Source organism: Rhamphochromis sp. 'chilingali' (genome assembly GCF_963969265.1).
Source record: "Rhamphochromis sp. 'chilingali' genome assembly, chromosome: 13".
Taxonomy (NCBI): Eukaryota; Metazoa; Chordata; class Actinopteri; order Cichliformes; family Cichlidae; genus Rhamphochromis; species Rhamphochromis sp. 'chilingali'.
This window is the reverse complement of record NC_137940.1, coordinates 2,992,452-3,012,718: the sequence shown is the minus strand read 5'-3', so window position 1 is coordinate 3,012,718 and position 20,267 is coordinate 2,992,452. Positions and strand designations below refer to the sequence as shown.

The window sequence follows — 20,267 nt, the reverse complement described above, 5'->3', positions numbered from 1 at the left end:
GAAACGTCGTTTGAAATAAGAATAAACAAACAGAATACATTTACAGCTGTATATTACAGGTAATAGGCGTGTTGCGATTGCATTTACGAAGCATCCATCGCTCAGTTAAATAAATTGCGTGTTTCATTGACGTGTTTTACTGTTAAATAAACTTTGTAGGTTTCTGACTGCTGTGACACTGACATTACTATAATGTGGTACAATTAAATAACCGATAAGTGTCTTGTTATGAGATGACATGCTAAATGACTGAACCTGCTTAAAAAATGTATTGCTTTCATCTTGTAATGGGCAGTAATCTTATCAATGCGAAAATCTATTTTGATATCTCTCTAACATGAGCAATGCCCACTCGTGTATGAATAAACACGATAGCTTAAATAGATATGTTGATAATCTACCAGCAATTCTTATGTGCCATGACTGCTAAGCAGTTATCACAAATTTTGCAGATAATCATTCAACCATGAAAGGTTTTTATTTACAGACAGAACAGTTTGTTATACCTGGAGGAAAAAACAATTTTATCGCAAATGTTGTCAATGTTCTTTCAAATTGTGTCTCGTTATTGTTCTCCTGCATCCTGCTGTCTAAACCAAGCAGCAAGATTATAACCTGGAATGTCTTTGTTTCTGTTTGGAATCAATTTTGTTTAATATAATTGTTTATTTTTTCACTGCATGTCAAGATGCACAAAGGTTTGTTGCGCCATATCCAGGGAAAATCTCTGTGGCGTTCCGCAAGAGGCCACTTGGATACCTCGTCAAAAGAAGCTCGACGGATTAAAAATGACCCCAAGCTTCAGGACAAGTCTGCACCTGTGAGGGAAGACGATGCTCTGACTGTCATCTATCAGAGAGGAGGCGATGCCTCCAACATGAAGGAAGTGCAGGGAGAGTACATCCTGCAGTTTGGAAAATATAAAGGGAAATCTTTCCGGTGGCTTCTGGAGAATGATGTCGGGTACACCATGTACCTGATCAAAGATCTCAGGAAAGAAGTGGATGCAGGGACCTCTTTGGAAGAAGGGCATGGCAAGGAGAGCTTGCATTCATTTGTACAGTATACCCTCAGCTTTGCAGAGATAAAAGCTCTTCTGGACTATGAGGCCAGCAGAGTGAGTGTTGCTGCAGAAGCCTCTGAGGATGATCAGCTGGTTGGCTTTGGCTCATGAGCCAAGAGCACCTGGAAGGAGATTTGGGACGGCAGAGGTGACGGCTATGCAGACCTTATCATGAGGAAGAGCTGCAGTCAAGGAACACGGATGCATAAGCTGCAGCAGTCTGCGCCTGCTTCCACAAATGCTCCAACTAAACCCCTGGGTAAGTTGTTTTAATAATATTTTAATAACAGTGTTGATGTGAAATATAAGTTCATTATATATTTATCTAATTGTTGCCCGCATCATAGGGATGGATGAGGATAAAGACCTGGAGGACGCAATGCTGAGCATGTCACCTGTAAAACTACACATGCAGAGCTGTAAGTACTGCGTTATTACTAAATGTCAGAAGCGATAATTGCTAAGTCTGTTTCTGTCTCATATGTCCCTGTCCTCTGTCTCTGTATAACTAGTCACTGTGCCAGCAGCAGCAGGGTCCACACCCAGAGGAGCTTCAGGAGCAAACACAGGTTTTCAAATGAAAGGTTTCAGAACTGGAGTACAATTGTTTTACATAATAATAATGGATTGGATTTATATAGCGCTTTTCAAGGCACCCAAAGCACTTTACAATGCCACTATTCACTCACTCTCAACACTGGTGGAGGCAGCTACAGTTGTAGCCACAGCTGCCCTGGGGCAGACTGACAGAAGCGAGGCTGCCATATCACGCCATCGGCCCCTCTGGCCAACACCAGTAGGCGGTAGGGTAAAGTGTCTTGCCCAAGGACACAACGACCAGGACAGAGAGCCCGGGAATCAAACCGGCGACCTTCCGGTTACAGATACGCTTCCCAACCCCCTGAGCCATGGTCGCCCATAATTGCTCTCCAAAGCTGAGCCTGAACTTTTATATATTGTCTTGTTCTTGTTTTGTGTGTTCTGGCCACGTTCTGGCGATGTTCCGCTAATAGTATAGTTGTATGCTGGTGTTAATAGGAAAATTGTACTTAGTAGTCAGTATAATCTTTTAATGATATAAGTTTGCATATGGTAGAATGCTGCATGTAATTATTTGTGTGTAGAAGTATATAGTTGGTGGCATATTGAAAGAATGTCTCATCCTAGGAGGTCTGTAACATTCTAGGGTGTTCACCCCCACATCCTAGGAGCATGGGAGAGGTCGTACCTTGTCTTATTGTTTTACGGTAGGATTAACGTAGCTATGTCAGTTTTAGTCTAAGTGCTTTTTGGTTTGATGAACTGCTGGACTTCGAGACCAGCAGGTTTAGGGAAGTTGTTTATGGGGCCACACTCTGACCACACACACACACACACACACACACACACACACACACACACACACACACACACACACACACACACACACACACACACACACACACACACACCTCTCCACATTCCAATGTAAGGAACAAACGCTCACTGAAGTATAAATAAAGACCGGGGCAGTTTCTCAGCGCGAGTCTCTCAGTCTGGAGGCTGCCCTTGCTAGCAAGAAGTTCTGTGTGTTTCTCTTCTCTGAGTCTTTACTGAAGAAGTGTTTTAGAATATATTTCTTAACAGCTGGCATTATGCTAACTGTCCTGAGGACTCAACCACAAAGGGTAAGTATGTGTTCTTGTTCTCTATGAATGTGTTAAAAACAAGTAGCAGTAGTTACTAACACCTGAATGCATGTTGTTCACTGACTTATACCGCTCCTCCTGCTTCGATGAGAAGAGGTTAAAATGATTTGGTTTGGCATCTCTGTTGCATATAAATAAATTACATTTGTTCTGCAATGAGAAACAGGAGAAGTAAGAGTATGGATGTGTGAGTTCCTACTAACAGCAACACTCACATACAGTGTAAATTATGAAGCTGCTGACACGTTTTCTTGTTGTAGTTCCATCTGCTGCACTGTCCATACCACCGTCCAGTACAACTGCAGAACCTCAGGCATCATCAGCCGATGGTACAAAACAACTATAATGTTTTTCATATAATTAAATGTTCTGTTTATTGTGTCTAGAGTAAAAAAATGTTTCCATTACTCTTTTCGATTACTATACCTGTAGGTGCAGCCTCAAGTGTGAAGAGGAAGTCACCTGCGCCCCTCCCACAGGAGCTGGCATTTCTACTTAAGGAGACCACAGGTCAGTGAAACAGAAAGGTCTGAGTCAAATCCTGGTCCCTCTCTATTTTCATTTACAGTTGATGTTCAGTTAAACGTCTGCTTAAAGCATAGATCATTAATGATAGCATATTATTCACGCTCAGGTTACATTTTGTCATCTTGCTCATAATTTGCACAAATGAATTACAGAATGACTGCATTCATTTGTTTCAGGACCGAGTACAGATGCTGCTTCCACATCTGTGTGCAAAGTGCTGACTTTTGAAGACAGCAGTGAAGATGGTGAGCGTATACTGCATGTCTTTTATTTTTTTCTGTGTATTCCAACAGTAACAATATAAGAGTAGCACTGTTTTGTCAAATATTTACGTTTCAATCCCAGATCCTTCAGCTCAGCCAGCTGTTCCAGTTCCAGTGGCTGGTTATGAGTATGACCTCAGCAGCTGGAATTGTTCTACTCACCAGCAGCTGTGGATGAAGACTGAGCTTCAGGACCTTGGACTGTGGCCTGGGTCTCGACCAGTGCGTCACGCAGGGAACGCGACTTCACTCTGGCGTCTCCCTCCACAGCCTGAGCTCATAGATACAGTGGCTGACCTACCATCGCCAAATTTCTTCCAGCTCCACCCCTTCTTCAGCCTTCTTCTCCAACCTGAGAGTGTTAGTGCTATCATGGTCAGGTTAAGAAACAATTATATCTTGCCATGTCTCCATGATTGCTTTGGTTCACAAGTGGTCTCTGCTGGTGTGGGCAGGCCACGAGTAATTGTTGGCACCAGTGGTCAGTATTACATCCTGTCCTCACGACTCTGCTGCAGGGCTTGTTGCAGGAACTGGTTTGCTGACAATCCACGATGGCTGGAGAAACTGCCCAAAAGGTTTACCAACCTTCTCCCTGCTTTTCTTACATATAAAAAGGCCATCTGCAAGTCTGTTATGGATAAGCTCAGGAGGACTGGGAAATCTCCAGCAGATATTGCAAAACAATTAAATGAACTCATGCACCTCAAGTACGAGCGAGCTCACCTGGCGTACCTCCATGCCACAGAATCGGTCTGGGATTCTGAGGCAGGAGCCCATGGACAGAGGACCATTGGGAAGTTCCTGAGGAAGGAAAATAAGCCACAGGAGTTCAGGTCTTATGAAGACCCACATGCCTGGTGTGGTGTTTCTGTGTCCAGCCATTACCTGACTGACTGCCTGCTCGACGAATTCCGACGTCAACATCCAGTCATATCCAAACTCCTCCAGGCCACATCTTCAGGTCTGACCACACCAGGAAGGTGGCACGAAAAGTCACGCTGGCATCTGGGGTCATGTCCAGTTATTACATAATGAATGAAAACTGGCTGAGTGTTTCGTGGGTCATGGTTCAGTCTGAGACAGAAAGGTCTCAGACTGAACCATGTACCAGGGAATGGCCAAAAGGTACAGTGATGCAGGAGTGGAAAAGGCCGGCTACCACTGGTACCAGTGGACCCGTTCCACTGCCTGAGGCGAGTGGAGTGTACCTCTGAGCATCATCCTCTGTTCAGCACTTTCTGCCAGCTTCTCTCTGCTGCATTCTCAGTGGTTGATCAGGCGGACCTGAAGAGGCTCCAGGATGCTTATAAGTTTTGTGGCATCCATCCTGCTAATCCCACAAAGCAACACATATGGGAGCACTGCAGGATCCAAATACCACAACCCACTGAGCTGCTGAACAGAGCGGAAAAGATCCTGAATCATTTTCACCTGGCCACAGACCCCAACAATGTCCCACTCTTCAAGCCATCCATGCTGAAGACGTGGTGCATTCAGAGAGTCCACATTCTGCGTGGCTGCCTCAGTGACCCTGAACTCTCAGAGGGTGTAATGTTTAGGTACGGTGGGACTCTTCAGCTTAACCATGTCCCTGGTGAAGGTGCCAAGGTCCCCATCTGGATTCCTGTCCGAGGCACTTCACAGCAGGAGGGTTATCATTTCCACCAGGCCCAGTGGATTACCGGGACTCATGTATCCAATGAACTATTCCAAGTCCAGGGCATGACAGGGGTGGCACGATGGAACTACCAAAGACTGGTGGACCTTAAGCATCCAGGTGTCATTCTCCCTTCTGTTTTTGATCCAGCTCTAGTGGTGGAGTTGAATGCAGCCTCCAGAAGAGTGACTGATCAGGAGAAGTACCCTGCACTTCACCTCTCTGAGAGAGACACTGGAGAGCGATTTGGGCTTGAACACAGAGAGCCAGGCTGCCGTCCAGTCCCTCTGAACTGGGACAAACACAAAACCCTGAGAAAAGATGAACCGGCTGCCCTTCAGCCCCCATCCTCTGTTCCAAAATCTGTGGCTGCCCAACTTCAGGTTCCAGCAGCAGGACCCTCCTCCAGCCTGGCACCGCTAGGTGTGGCATCCCCCACACCAGCACCACCTGTCACCCACCCTTTCTCTGGTGCACTTTTAAAGCAGGAGTTAGCATCAGAAGACACCCAGCAACCTACAACAGTCATGGGTAAGTTAACATAGTGGTATTGTCAAACAATTCCGTGTACTTACTATTATTAAGTGTGCCTATGCGAAGGCACACTTATTACTATTGCTCGGATTTATTAAGTGTGCCTATGCGAAGGCACACTTATTACTATTGCTCGGATTTATTATTATTGTGTGGATGCTTTAAGCATCCACACTATTGAGTTCCTGTTTTTCTTTATTATTTATTATTGTGTGGATGCTTTAAGCATCCACACTATTGAGTTCCTGTTTCTCTTTATTCTTTATTATTGTGTGGATGCTTTAAGCATCCACACTATTGAGTTCCTGTTTCTCTTTATTCTTTATTATTGTGTGGATGCTTTAAGCATCCACACTATTGAGTTCCTGTTTCTCTTTATTCTTTATTATTATTATTATTATTGTGTGGATGCTTTAAGCATCCACACTATTGAGTTCCTGTTTCTCTTTATTCTTTATTATTGTGTGGATGCTTTAAGCATCCACACTATTGAGTTCCTGTTTCTCTTTATTGTGTGGATGCTTTAAGCATCCACACTATTGAGTTCCTGTTTCTCTTTATTCTTTATTATTATTATTGTGTGGATGCTTAAGCATCCACACTATTGAGTTCCTGTTTCTCTTTATTCTTTATTGTGTGGATGCTTTAAGCATCCACACTATAGAGTTCCTGTTTCTCTTTATTCTTTATTGTGTGGATGCTTTAAGCATCCACACTATTGAGTTCCTGTTTCTCTTTATTCTTTATACTTTATTCTAGTTGCTTCCGTACACTTTTCGCCGTTAAACTACTTCCACAATTTTCAGCCGATTTTCACCGTTCAAATTTTAAACTATTCAGCTATTTTTGCTAATTCCTGCTATGATTTTTGCTATTTTTAACTATTATACTTTTTAAAATATTCCACTTTTTTCCTTTAATTTGTCCCATTGAAATGAATGGGAAACTTCAGCAATTCTGCTAAAATTTGCTTGTTTTTGAAACTTAACTACTTCCTCATATTTTCACCTAGAACACCCATTCAAACTTTAAAATGTTCACAAATTATTGGGCTATTCAGGTATGATTCAGCTTTTTCAAATCTTTTACTGTTTTACTTTTATGCCTCTTAAAGTTTTGAGTTGCAAAATTGTGATTTTTCACAAAATACATGTGTTGTTATGGTTGCTATGCTCTTGGCTTCCAGTGTGCCACTGAAGGTTTTGCAATTTTCTCTTCATGTCCGAACAACTTCCTGCTACTTGCTCAATTTTCACTCAACTTCCACAAATTATACATCAAAACGTAGGTATTTTTGCTGGCTTTCAGAAAATGTCACCATCATTGTTGTGGGATTTATAGAATTTTTGCAAATCTCCTCAGACTAACACAAGGTCAGAAAACTCTCCATATAAAGTGAATGGAGAGCTTGTTCAAAATCACCGCTGGATTTCTGTAATGAGAGGCATATTCGAATCGTCATATCTCCTTAACGAAGCAAAGTTAAGACATGAGGCTTGTCCCCGAATATCTTCAGACACCCCTGACGCTCACAATTCAAGAATTTCTTTCTCACCTATTACCGTTCTGAAATGAGTTGGACTTGTTTGAGGGTAGGAAATTCGTCCTTCGCTCAGATTTCTTCAGATTTCAAACTGTGGAAATGAACCACTTTTTTCTCTCGTCATAACTTTTTGTTGGATTTCCACAGAGACCTGAAAATTTCCATGATTGTTCACCAAAGCCTGCTGTCTCTTACGGTGAAAGAATGATATCGATACTCCAAATAGATTTCGAGTTACAAAGCGTTGTTTGAGGGCAAGTCAAGGCAGTTTTTGCTTCGCTCTACTCAGTTATGGTGCATTAGAAGTCAAATATCTTTAATAATTCATATTTTAATGATAAATTGTAAACACTGGAAGATTCCCCCATCTCTTCTGAACAAAACGGTGTAAGAATGACCGCTCTAGCCCCTACGGTTTGGAAATTATGGTCATTTGTTTGAGGGGAGTCCTCACTATGAGAAATAGGCTGCAATAATCCTGTGCCTCTCTCTGCTGCGTGTGTAAAAAGAGGCACATGTTTTGGCGGGAAAAAGTACACAGGCTCTCTGATTGGTGGATTCAAATTCAGCAGCTCCCAGGCTGACCTAGAAACTTACTTCTCTCTCCCTGTGCATTTTTTTGCTGATTTTTTCATTTAACAAGTATATTTGAGGGACCCTCAGCATGTTCAGCATTTTTTCAGCTGTCCATTTTGCTTTTCCAATTTTTCTGTTTAACTTATTACTATTGTGCTAAATAATACTATTTCTGCTATTTTATAAGATTTGTGCCTAATATAGTATTTCTGCTAAATTACAATATTTCTGCTTTTTATACTATTTGTGCTAAAACATAGTATTTCTACTAAATGTAGTATTTATGCTTAATCATACTATTTCTGCTTTTTATGGGATTTGTGCCTAATATAGTATTTCTGCTTTTTATAGGATTTTTGCTCAAACATAGTATTTCTACTAAATGTAGTGTTTATGCTTAATCATCCTATTTCTGCTTTTTATAGGATTTGTGCTTAATATAGTATTTCTGCTAAATTATAGTATTTATGCTTTTTATAGTATTTGTGCTAAAACATAGTATTTCTACTAAATGTAGTATTTATGCTTAATCATAGTATTTCTATATATTTCTGCCAGGTCCCCAGGCAGCCAATCCTCTGTGAGGACTTAGACATTCAAATTTTCAAATCAGGGCCTGCACGGTTTCCCAGCCAATCATATATGTGTCCTGAGGCATTCAAATTTGCATATTGGGGCCTTCATGGCTTCTAAGCCAGCCAATCATATCTGAGGGCTGAGGAATTCAAATCCACAAATCAGGGCCTGCACGGCTTCCCAGGCAGCCAATCATATATGTGGCCCCAGGCATTCAAATTTGCATATTGGGGGAATTCGTGGCTTCTAAGTCAACAAGTCATCCATGTCGTATATCTCTAAAAATTCACATTTTAATGATAAATTGTTAACACTGGAAGATTCCCCCATCTCTTCTGAACAAAACAGTGTAAGAATGACCGCTCTAGCCCCTACGGTTAGGAAATTATGGTCATTTGTTTGAGGGGAGTCCTCACTATGAGAAATAGGCTGCAATAATCCTGTGCCTCTCTGTGCTGCTGCGTGTGTAAAAAGATGCACCTGTTTTGGCGGGAAAACGTAAACAGCCACTCTGATTGGTGGATTTAAATTCGGCAGCTCTCTCCCTCTGTGTGTGTGTGTGTGTGTGTGTGTGTGTGTGTGTGTGTGTGTGTGTGTGTGTGTGTGTTTAGTGGGAGAGAGAGGACCCTGCCCTTATTTGGCAGCATGTCATTGTAGGATTTAAATTGAATATAGTTAGACTGGTTGACTGGATTAGAGCCTGTGTTTGTGTGTCCCTCTGTGCATTTGTGTTTCAATAAGTTATTACTATTCTGCTAAATCATAGTATTTCTGGTACTTTTCGGTACTTGTGCTAAATACAGTATTTCTGCTAAATCATACTATTTCTGCTTTTCATAGGATTTATGCCTAATATAGTATTTCTGCTAAATTATAGTATTTCTGCTTTTTATAGGATTTGTGCCTAACATAGTATTTCTGCTAAATTATAGTATTTCTGCTTTTTATAGGATTTGTGCTTAACATAGTATTTCTGCTAAATTATAGTATTTCTGCTTTTTATACTATTTGTTCTAAATTATAGTATTTCTGCTTTTTATAGGATTTGTGCTTAATATAGTATTTCTGCTAAATTATAGTTTTTCTTCTTTTTATAATATTTGTGCTAAAACATAGTATTTCTACTAAATGTAGTATTTATGCTTAATAATAGTATTTCTATATATTTCTGCCAGGTCCCCAGGCAGCCAATCCTCTGTGAGGACTGAGACATTCAAATTTTCAAATCAGGGCCTGCACAGTTTCCCAGCCAATCAAATAAGTGTCCTGAGGCATTCAAATTTGCATATTGGGGCCTTCGTGGCTTCTAAGCCAGCCAATCATATCTGAGGGCTGAGGAATTCAAATCCACAAATCAGGGCCTGCACGGCTTCCCAGCCAGCCAATCACATATGTGGTCTCAGGCATTCAAATTTGCATATTGGGGAATTCGTGGCTTCTAAGTCAACAAGTCATCCATGTCATATATCTCTAAAAATTCATATTTTAATATTAAATTGTCAACACTTGAAGATTCCCCCATCTCTTCTGAACAAAACGGTGTAAGAATGACCGTTCTAGCCCCTACGGTTAGGAAATTACGGTCATTTGTTTGAGGGGAGTCGTCACTATGAGAAATAGACTGCAAAAATCCTGTGTCTCTCTGTGCTGCTGCGTGTGTAAACAGATGCACCTGTTTTGGTGGGGAAAAGTGCACAGCCTCTCTGATTGGTGGATTCAAATTCAGCAGCTCCCAGGCTGACCTAGAAACTTACTTCTCTCTCCCTGTGTGTGTGTGTGTGTGTGTGTGTGTGTGTGTGTGTGTGTGTGGGAGAGAGAGGACCCTGCCCTTATTTGGCAGCATGTCATTGTAGGATTTAAATTGAATATAGTTAGACTGGTTGACTGGATTAGAGCCTGTGTTTGTGTGTCCCTCTGTGCATTTTGTAAGTTATTACTATTCTGCTAAATCATAGTATTTCTGGTACTTTTCGGTACTTGTGCTAAATACAGTATTTCTGCTAAATCATACTATTTCTGCTTTTCATAAGATTTGTGCCTAATATAGTATTTCTGCTAAATTATAGTATTTATTCTTTTTATAGGATTTGTGCCAAACATAGTATTTCTGCTAAATTATAGTATTTCTGCTTTTTATACTATTTGTGCCTAATATAGTATTTCTGCTTTTTATAGGATTTGTGCTTAATATAGTATTTCTGCTAAATTATAGTATTTCTGCTTTTTATAGTATTTGTACCTAATATAGTATTTCTGCTTTTTATAGGATTTGTGCTTAATATAGTATTTCTGCTAAATTATAGTATTTCTGCTTTTTATAGTATTTGTGCTAAAACATAGTATTTCTACTAAATGTAGTATTTATGCTTAATCATACTATTTCTATATATTTCTGCCAGGTCCCCAGGCAGCCAATCCTCTGTGAGGACTTAGACATTCAAATTTTCAAATCAGGGCCTGCACGGTTTCCCAGCCAATCATATATGTGTCCTGAGGCATTCAAATTTGCATATTGGGGCCTTCATGGCTTCTAAGCCAGCCAATCATATCTGAGGGCTGAGGAATTCAAATCCACAAATCAGGGCCTGCACGGCTTCCCAGGCAGCCAATCATATATGTGGCCTCAGGCATTCAAATTTGCATATTGGGGGAATTCGTGGCTTCTAAGTCAACAAGTCATCCATGTCGTATATCTCTAAAAATTCACATTTTAATGATAAATTGTTAACACTGGAAGATTCCCCCATCTCTTCTGAACAAAACGGTGTAAGAATGACCGCTCTAGCCCCTACGGTTTGGAAATTATGGTCATTTGTTTGAGGGGAGTCCTCACTATGAGAAATAGGCTGCAATAATCCTGTGCCTCTCTCTGCTGCGTGTGTAAAAAGATGCACCTGTTTTGGCGGGAAAAAGTACACAGGCTCTCTGATTGGTGGATTCAAATTCAGCAGCTCCCAGGCTGACCTAGAAACTTACTTCTCTCTCCCTGTGCATTTTTATGCTGATTTTTTCATTTAACAAGTATATTTGAGGGACCCTCAGCATGTTCAGCATTTTTTCAGCTGTCCATTTTGCTTTTCCAATTTTTCTGTTTAACTTATTACTATTGTGCTAAATCATACTGTTTCTGCTATTTCATAAGATTTGTGCTTAATATAGTATTTCTGCTTTTAATAGGATTTGTGCTTAATATAGTATTTCTGCTTTTTATAGAATTTGTGCTTAATATAGTATTTCTGCTTTTTATAGGATTTGTGCTTAATATGGTATTTCTGCTTTTTATAGGATTTGTGCTAAAACATAGTATTTCTACTAAATGTAGTATTTATGCTTAATCATAGTATTTCTATATATTTCTGCCTGGTCCCCAGGCAGCCAATCCTCTGTGAGGACTTAGACATTCAAATTTTCAAATCAGGTCCTGCACGGTTTCCCAGCCAATCATATAAGTGTCCTGAGGCATTCAAATTTGCATATTGGGGACTTCATGGCTTCTAAGCCAGCCAATCATATCTGAGGGCTGAGGAATTCAAATCCACAAATCAGGGCCTGCACAGCTTCCCAGCCAGCCAATCATGTATGTGGGCTCCAGGTATTCAAATTTGCATATTGGGGAATTCGTGGCTTCTAAGTCAACAAGTCATCCGTGTCATATATCTCTAAAAATTCATATTTTAATGATAAATTGTCAACACTTGAAGATTCCCCCATCTCTTCTGAACAAAACGGTGTAAGAATGACCGTTCTAGCTCCTACGGTTAGGAAATTATGGTCATTTGTTTGAGGGGAGTCGTCATTATGAGAAATAGACTGCAATGATCCTGTGTCTCTCTGTGCTGCGTGTGTAAAAAGGATGCACCTGTTTTGGAGGGAAAGAGTGCACAGGCTCTCTGATTGGTGGATTCAAATTCAGCAGCTCCCAGGCTGACCTAGAAACTCACTTTTCTCTCCCTGTGTGTGTGTGTGTGTGTGTGTGTGTGTGACAGAGAGAGAGAGAAAGGCTTTTAATGGGATGATCTCATTCTAAGATTCAAATTCAATATATTTAGACTGGTTGACTGAATTGGATCTTGTGTGTGTGTCTCTCTGTGCATGTGTGTTTTCTTATGTGTATATATTTGTGATTGTGTGGCTGTTATAGATTTTTTTGCTGATTTTTTTCATTTAACAAGTATAGTTGAGGGACCTTCAGCATGTTCATCATTTTTTCAGCTGTCCATTTTTGCTTTTCCAATTTTTCTGTTTAAGTTATTACTATTGTGCTAAATCATACTATTTCTGCTATTTTATAAGATTTGTGCAGAATACCGTATTTCTGCCAAATATAGTATTTCTGATTAATTATACTTTTTTCTACCAAATCATAGTACAGTATTTCTGCTTTTTATAGGGTTTGTGCTTAATATAGTATTTCTGCTAAATTATAGTATTTCTGCTTTTTATAGTATTTGTGCTAAATTATAGTATTTCTGCCAAATTATAATATTTGTGCTAAAACATAGTCTTAATTTAAAATTACAATATTCATAGTTCATCACAGTGTCTCTGGTAAATCACAATATTTCTGCTCTGTTGTACTATTTTTCTAAATCATAATGTTTCTGTAATGTTTAAGTATTTTTGGCTAAATATATTCTTTCTGTTATCTTATACTATTTCTCCTAAATTCTTGTATTTTTGAGAAGTTATCATGTTTCTGGTAAGTTACAATATTTCTGCTAAATTCTGCTATGCTATTGTATTTCTGCCAACTATTATGTTTCCTCTAAGATATTGCAGTTCTGCTAAGTTATTCCATTTTAGCAAACTTCTTTTGCTTCTGCAAAGTTTTTACAATTTCTGCAACTTTTCAGCTTTTTCAGCTACTTTTTGCATACAGCTTCAGCTTTAAGCATCCACACTGCATTTTCGCAGGAAATGCAAATTTTTCTAGTTATTATTATTATTCCGGGTGTTTCCGTACACTTTTCGCCGTTTAACTACTTCCACAATTTTTGTGCTATTTTCACCGTTCAAACTTTAAACTATTCAGCTATTTTTGCTAATTCCTGCTACGATTTTTGCTATTTTTAACTATTATACTTTTTAAAATATTAAGCTTTTTTCCTTTAATTTGTCCCATTGAAATGAATGGGAAACTTCTGCAATTCTGCTAAATTTTGCCTGTTTTTGAAACTTAACTACTTCCTCATATTTTCACCTAGAACAACCATTCAAATTTTAAAATGTTCACAAATTATTTGGCTATTCAGGTATGATTCAGCTTTTTCAAATCTTCTACTGTTTTACTTTTATGCCTCTTAAAGTTTTGAGTTGCAAAATTGTGATTTTTCACAAAATACATGTGTTGTTATGGTTGCTATGCTCTTGGCTTCCAGTGTGCCACTGAAGGTTTTGCAATTTTCACTTCATGTCCGAACAACTTCCTGCTACTTGCTCAATTTTCACTCAACTTCCACAAATTATACATCAAAACGTAGGTATTTTTGCTGGCTTTCAGAAAATGTCACCATCATTGTTGTGGGATTTATAGAATTTTTGCAAATCTCCTCAGACTAACACAAGGTCAGAAAACTCTCCATATAAAGTGAATGGAGAGCTTGTTCAAAATCACCGCTGGATTTCTGTAATGAGAGGCATATTCGAATCGTCATATCTCCTTAACGAAGCAAAGTTAAGACATGAGGCTTGTCCCCGAATATCTTCAGACACCCCTGACGCTCACAATTCAAGAATTTCTTTCTCACCTATTACCGTTCTGAAATGAGTTGGACTTGTTTGAGGGTAGGAAATTCGTCCTTCGCTCAGATTTCTTCAGATTTCAAACTGTGGAAATGAACCACTTTTTTCTCTCGTCATAACTTTTTGTTGGATTTCCACAGAGACCTGAAAATTTCCATGATTGTTCACCAAAGCCTGCTGTCTCTTACGGTGAAAGAATGATATCGATACTCCAAATAGATTTCGAGTTAGAAAGCGTTGTTTGAGGGCAAGTCAAGGCAGTTTTTGCTTCGCTCTACTCCGTTATGGTGCATTACAAGTCAAATATCTTTAATAATTCATATTTTAATGATAAATTGTAAACACTGGAAGATCCCCCCATCTCTTCTGAACAAAACGGTGTAAGAATGACCGCTCTAGCCCCTACGGTTTGGAAATTATGGTCATTTGTTTGAGGGGAGTCCTCACTATGAGAAATAGGCTGCAATAATCCTGTGCCTCTCTGTGCTGCGTGTGTAAAAAGAGGCACATGTTTTGGCGGGAAAAAGTACACAGGCTCTCTGATTGGTGGATTCAAATTCAGCAGCTCCCAGGCTGACCTAGAAACTTACTTCTCTCTCCCTGTGCATTTTTTTGCTGATTTTTTCATTTAACAAGTATATTTGAGGGACCCTCAGCATGTTCAGCATTTTTTCAGCTGTCCATTTTGCTTTTCCAATTTTTCTGTTTAACTTATTACTATTGTGCTAAATAATACTATTTCTGCTATTTTATAAGATTTGTGCCTAATATAGTATTTCTGCTAAATTACAATATTTCTGCTTTTTATACTATTTGTGCTAAAACATAGTATTTCTACTAAATGTAGTATTTATGCTTAATCATACTATTTCTGCTTTTTATGGGATTTGTGCCTAATATAGTATTTCTGCTTTTTATAGGATTTTTGCTCAAACATAGTATTTCTACTAAATGTAGTGTTTATGCTTAATCATCCTATTTCTGCTTTTTATAGGATTTGTGCTTAATATAGTATTTCTGCTAAATTATAGTATTTCTGCTTTTTATAGTATTTGTGCTAAAACATAGTATTTCTACTAAATGTAGTATTTATGCTTAATCATAGTATTTCTATATATTTCTGCCAGGTCCCCAGGCAGCCAATCCTCTGTGAGGACTGAGAAATTCAAATTTTCAAATCAGGGCCTGCACGGCTTCCCAGCCAATCATATATGTGTCCTGAGGCATTCAAATTTGCATATTGGGGCCTTCATGGCTTCTAAGCCAGCCAATCATATCTGAGGGCTGAGGAATTCAAATCCACAAATCAGGAACTGCACAGCTTCCCAGCCAGCCAATCATGTATGTGGGCTCCAGGTATTCAAATTTGCATATTGGGGAATTCGTGGTTTCTAAGTCAACAAGTCATCCATGTCATATATCTCTAAAAATTCATATTTTAATGATAAATTGTCAACACTTGAAGATTCCCCCATCTCTTCTGAACAAAACGGTGTAAGAATGACCGCTCTAGCCCCTATGGTTAGGAAATTATGGTCATTTGTTTGAGGGGAATCCTCACTATGTGAAATAAACTGAAAGAAGCAGGTCTATGTCTCTGTGCTGCGTGTGTAAAAAGAGGCACCTGTTTTGGCGGGAAAACGTAAACAGCCTCTCTGATTGGTGGATTCAAATTCAGCAGCTCCCAGGCTGACCTAGAAACTTAGTCCTCTCTCCCTGTGTGTGTGTGTGTGTGTGTGTGTGTGTGTGTGTGTGTGTGTGTGTGTGTGTGTGTGTGTGTGTGTTTAGTGGGAGAGAGAGGATCCTGCCCTTATTTGACAGCATGTCATTGTAGGATTTAAATTGAACATAGTTAGACTGGTTGACTGGATTAGAGCCTGTGTTTGTGTGTCCCTCTGTGCATTTGTGTTTCAATAAGTTATTACTTTTCTGCTAAATCATAGTATTTCTGGTACTTTTCGGTGCTTGTGCTAAATACAGTATTTCTGCTAAATCATACTATTTCTGCTTTTCATAGGATTTATGCCTAATATAGTATTTCTGCTAAATTATAGTATTTCTGCTTTTTATAGGATTTGTGCTTAATATAGTATTTCTGCTAAATTATAGTTTTTCTTCTTTTTATAATATTTGTGCTAAAACATAGTATTTCTACTAAATGTAGTATTTATGCTTAATAATAGTATTTCTATATATTTCTGCCAGGTCCCCAGGCAGCCAATCCTCTGTGAGGACTGAGACATTCAAATTTTCAAATCAGGGCCTGCACAGTTTCCCAGCCAATCAAATAAGTGTCCTGAGGCATTCAAATTTGCATATTGGGGCCTTCGTGGCTTCTAAGCCAGCCAATCATATCTGAGGGCTGAGGAATTCAAATCCACAAATCAGGGCCTGCACGGCTTCCCAGCCAGCCAATCACATATGTGGTCTCAGGCATTCAAATTTGCATATTGGGGAATTCGTGGCTTCTAAGTCAACAAGTCATCCATGTCATATATCTCTAAAAATTCATATTTTAATATTAAATTGTCAACACTTGAAGATTCCCCCATCTCTTCTGAACAAAACGGTGTAAGAATGACCGTTCTAGCCCCTACGGTTAGGAAATTACGGTCATTTGTTTGAGGGGAGTCGTCACTATGAGAAATAGACTGCAAAAATCCTGTGTCTCTCTGTGCTGCTGCACCTGTTTTGGTGGGGAAAAGTGCACAGCCTCTCTGATTGGTGGATTCAAATTCACCAGCTCCCAGGCTGACCTAGAAACTTACTTCTCTCTCCCTGTGTGTGTGTGTGTGTGTGTGTGTGTGTGTGTGTGTGACAGAGAGAGAGAGAGAGAGAGAGAGAAAGGCTTTTAATGGGATGATCTCATTCTAAGATTTAAATTCAATATATTTAGACTGGTTGACTGAATTGGATCTTGTGTGTGGGTCTCTCTGTGCATGTGTGTTTCCTCATGTGTACATATTTGTGATTGTGTGGCTGTAATAAATTTTTTTGCAGATTTTTGTCATTTAACAAGTATATTTGAGGGACCCTCAGCATGTTCAGCGTTTTTTCAGCTGTCCATTTTGCTTTTCCAATTTTTCTGTTTAACTTATTACTATTGTGCTAAATCATACTATTTCTGCTATTTTATAAGATTTGTGCTTAATATACTATTTCTGCTTTTATAGGATTTGTGCTTAATATAGTATTTCTGCTAAATGTAGTATTTATGCTTAATCATACTATTTCTGCTTTTCATAGTATTTGTGCTTAATATAGTATTTCTGCTAAATTTAGTATTTCTGATTAATTATAGTTTTTCTACTAAATCATAGTACAGTATTTCTGCTTTTTATGGGATTTGTGCTTAATATAGTATTTCTGCTAAATTATAGTATTTCTGCCAAATTATAATATTTGTGCTAAAACATAGTCTCAATTTAAAATTACAATATTCATAGTTCATCACAGTGTCTCTGGTAAATCACAATATTTCTGCTCTGTTGTACTATTTTTCTAAATCATAGTGTTTCTGTAATGTTTAAGTATTTTTGGCTAAATATATTCTTTCTGTTATCTTATACTATTTCTCCTAAATTCTTGTATTTTTGAGAAGTTATCATGTTTCTGGTAAGTTACAATATTTCTGCTAAATTCTGCTATGCTATTGTATTTCTGCCAAGTATTATGTTTCCTCTAAGATATTGCAGTTCTGCTAAGTTATTCCATTTTAGCAAACTTCCTTTGCTTCTGCAAAGTTTTTACAATTTCTGCAACTTTTCAGCTTTTTCAGCTAGTTTTTGCATACAGCTTCAGTTTAAGCATCCACACTGCATTTTCGCAGGAAATGCAAATTTTTCTAGTTGTGTGGATGCTTAAGCATCCACACTATTGAGTTCCTGTTTCTCTTTATTCTTTATTATTATTATTATTGTGTGGATGCTTTAAGCATCCACACTATTGAGTTCCTGTTTCTCTTTATTCTTTATTATTCTTAGGACTTCCGTACACTTTTCGCCGTTTAACTACTTCCACAGTTTTTGTGCTATTTTCACCGTTCAAACTTTAAACTATTCAGCTATTTTTGCTTATTCCGGCTATATCTTTTGGTATTTTTAACTATTATACTTTTTAAAATATTAAGCTTTTTTCCTTTAATTTGTCCCATTGAAATGAATGGGAAACTTCAGCAATTCTGCTAAAATTTGCTTGTTTTTGAAACTTAACTACTTCCTCATACTTTCACCTAGAACAACCATTCAAATTTTAAAATGTTCACAAATTATTGGGCTATTCAGGTATGATTCAGCTTTTTCAAATCTTTTACTGTTTTACTTTTATGCCTCTTAAAGTTTTGAGTTGCAAAATTGTGATTTTTCACAAAATACATGTGTTGTTATGGTTGCTATGCTCTTGGCTTCCAGTGTGACACTGAAGCTTTTGCAATTTTCACTTCATGTCCGAACAACTTCCTGCTACTTGCTCAATTTTCACTCAACCTCCACAAATTATACATCAAAACGTAGGTATTTTTGCTGGCTTTCAGGAAATGTCACTATCATTGTTGTGGGATTTATAGAATTTTGGCAAATCTCCTCAGACCAACACAAGGTCAGAAAACTCTCCATATAAAGTGAATGGAGAGTTTGTTCAAAATCACGGCTGGATTTCTGTAATGAGAGGCATATTCGAATCGTCATATCTCCTTAACGAAGCAAAGTTAAGACATGAGGCTTGTCCCCGAATATCTTCAGACACCCCTGACGCTCACAATTCAAGAATTTCTTTCTCACCTATTACCGTTCTGAAATGAGTTGGACTTGTTTGAGGGTAGGAAATTCGTCCTTCGCTCAGATTTCTTCAGATTTCAAACTGTGGAAATGAACCACTTTTTTCTCTCGTCATAACTTTTTGTTGGATTTCCACAGAGACCTGAAAATTTCTATGACTGTTCACCAAAGCCTGCTGTCTCTTACGGTGAAAGAATGATATCGATACTCCAAATAGATTTCGAGTTAGAAAGCGTTGTTTGAGGGCAAGTCAAGGCAGTTTTTGCTTCGCTCTGCTCAGTTATGGTGCATTAGAAGTCAAATATCTTTAATAATTCATATTTTAATGATAAATTGTTAACACTGGAAGATTCCCCCATCGCTTCTGAACAAAACGGTGTAAGAATGACCGCTCTAGCCCCTACGGTTAGGAAATTATGGTCATTTGTTTGAGGGGAGTCCTCACTATGAGAAATAGGCTGCAATAATCCTGTGCCTCTCTGTCCTGCGTGTGTAAAAAGATGCACCTGTTTTGGCGGGAAAACGTACACAGGCTCTCTGATTGGTGGATTCAAATTCAGCAGCTCCCAGGCTGACCTAGAAACTTACTTCTCTCTCCCTGTGCATTTTTTTGCTGATTTTTTCATTTAACAAGTATATTTGAGGGACCCTCAGCATGTTCAGCATTTTTTCAGCTGTCCATTTTGCTTTTCCAATTTTTCTGTTTAACTTATTACTATTGTGCTAAATAATACTATTTCTGCTATTTTATAAGATTTGTGCCTAATATAGTATTTCTGCTAAATTACAATATTTCTGCTTTTTATACTATTTGTGCTAAAACATAGTATTTCTACTAAATGTAGTATTTATGCTTAATCATACTATTTCTGCTTTTTATGGGATTTGTGCCTAATATAGTATTTCTGCTTTTTATAGGATTTTTGCTCAAACATAGTATTTCTACTAAATGTAGTGTTTATGCTTAATCATCCTATTTCTGCTTTTTATAGGATTTGTGCTTAATATAGTATTTCTGCTAAATTATAGTATTTCTGCTTTTTATAGTATTTGTGCTAAAACATAGTATTTCTACTAAATGTAGTATTTATGCTTAATCATAGTATTTCTATATATTTCTGCCAGGTCCCCAGGCAGCCAATCCTCTGTGAGGACTTAGACATTCAAATTTTCAAATCAGGGCCTGCACGGTTTCCCAGCCAATCATATATGTGTCCTGAGGCATTCAAATTTGCATATTGGGGCCTTCATGGCTTCTAAGCCAGCCAATCATATCTGAGGGCTGAGGAATTCAAATCCACAAATCAGGGCCTGCACGG

At 38.5% G+C, this 20,267-nt stretch overlaps 1 protein-coding gene across 1 annotated transcript in view; it reads left to right on the top strand.

Moving 5' to 3' along the window:
* The first annotated feature begins 2,683 nt into the window (after positions 1–2,683).
* Positions 2,684–20,267, top strand: part of LOC308409160 (uncharacterized protein) — a 54,521-nt gene continuing 36,937 nt past the window's right edge. Inside the window, exons 1-5 of the mRNA XM_080901721.1 lie at positions 2,684–2,730; positions 3,012–3,080; positions 3,184–3,261; positions 3,456–3,524; positions 3,625–5,733. Of these exons, the coding sequence (XP_080757847.1) occupies positions 3,717–4,577 (861 nt within the window). The 5' untranslated portion in view covers positions 2,684–2,730; positions 3,012–3,080; positions 3,184–3,261; positions 3,456–3,524; positions 3,625–3,716 and the 3' untranslated portion in view covers positions 4,578–5,733. The remainder of the gene's footprint in view (positions 2,731–3,011; positions 3,081–3,183; positions 3,262–3,455; positions 3,525–3,624; positions 5,734–20,267) is intronic.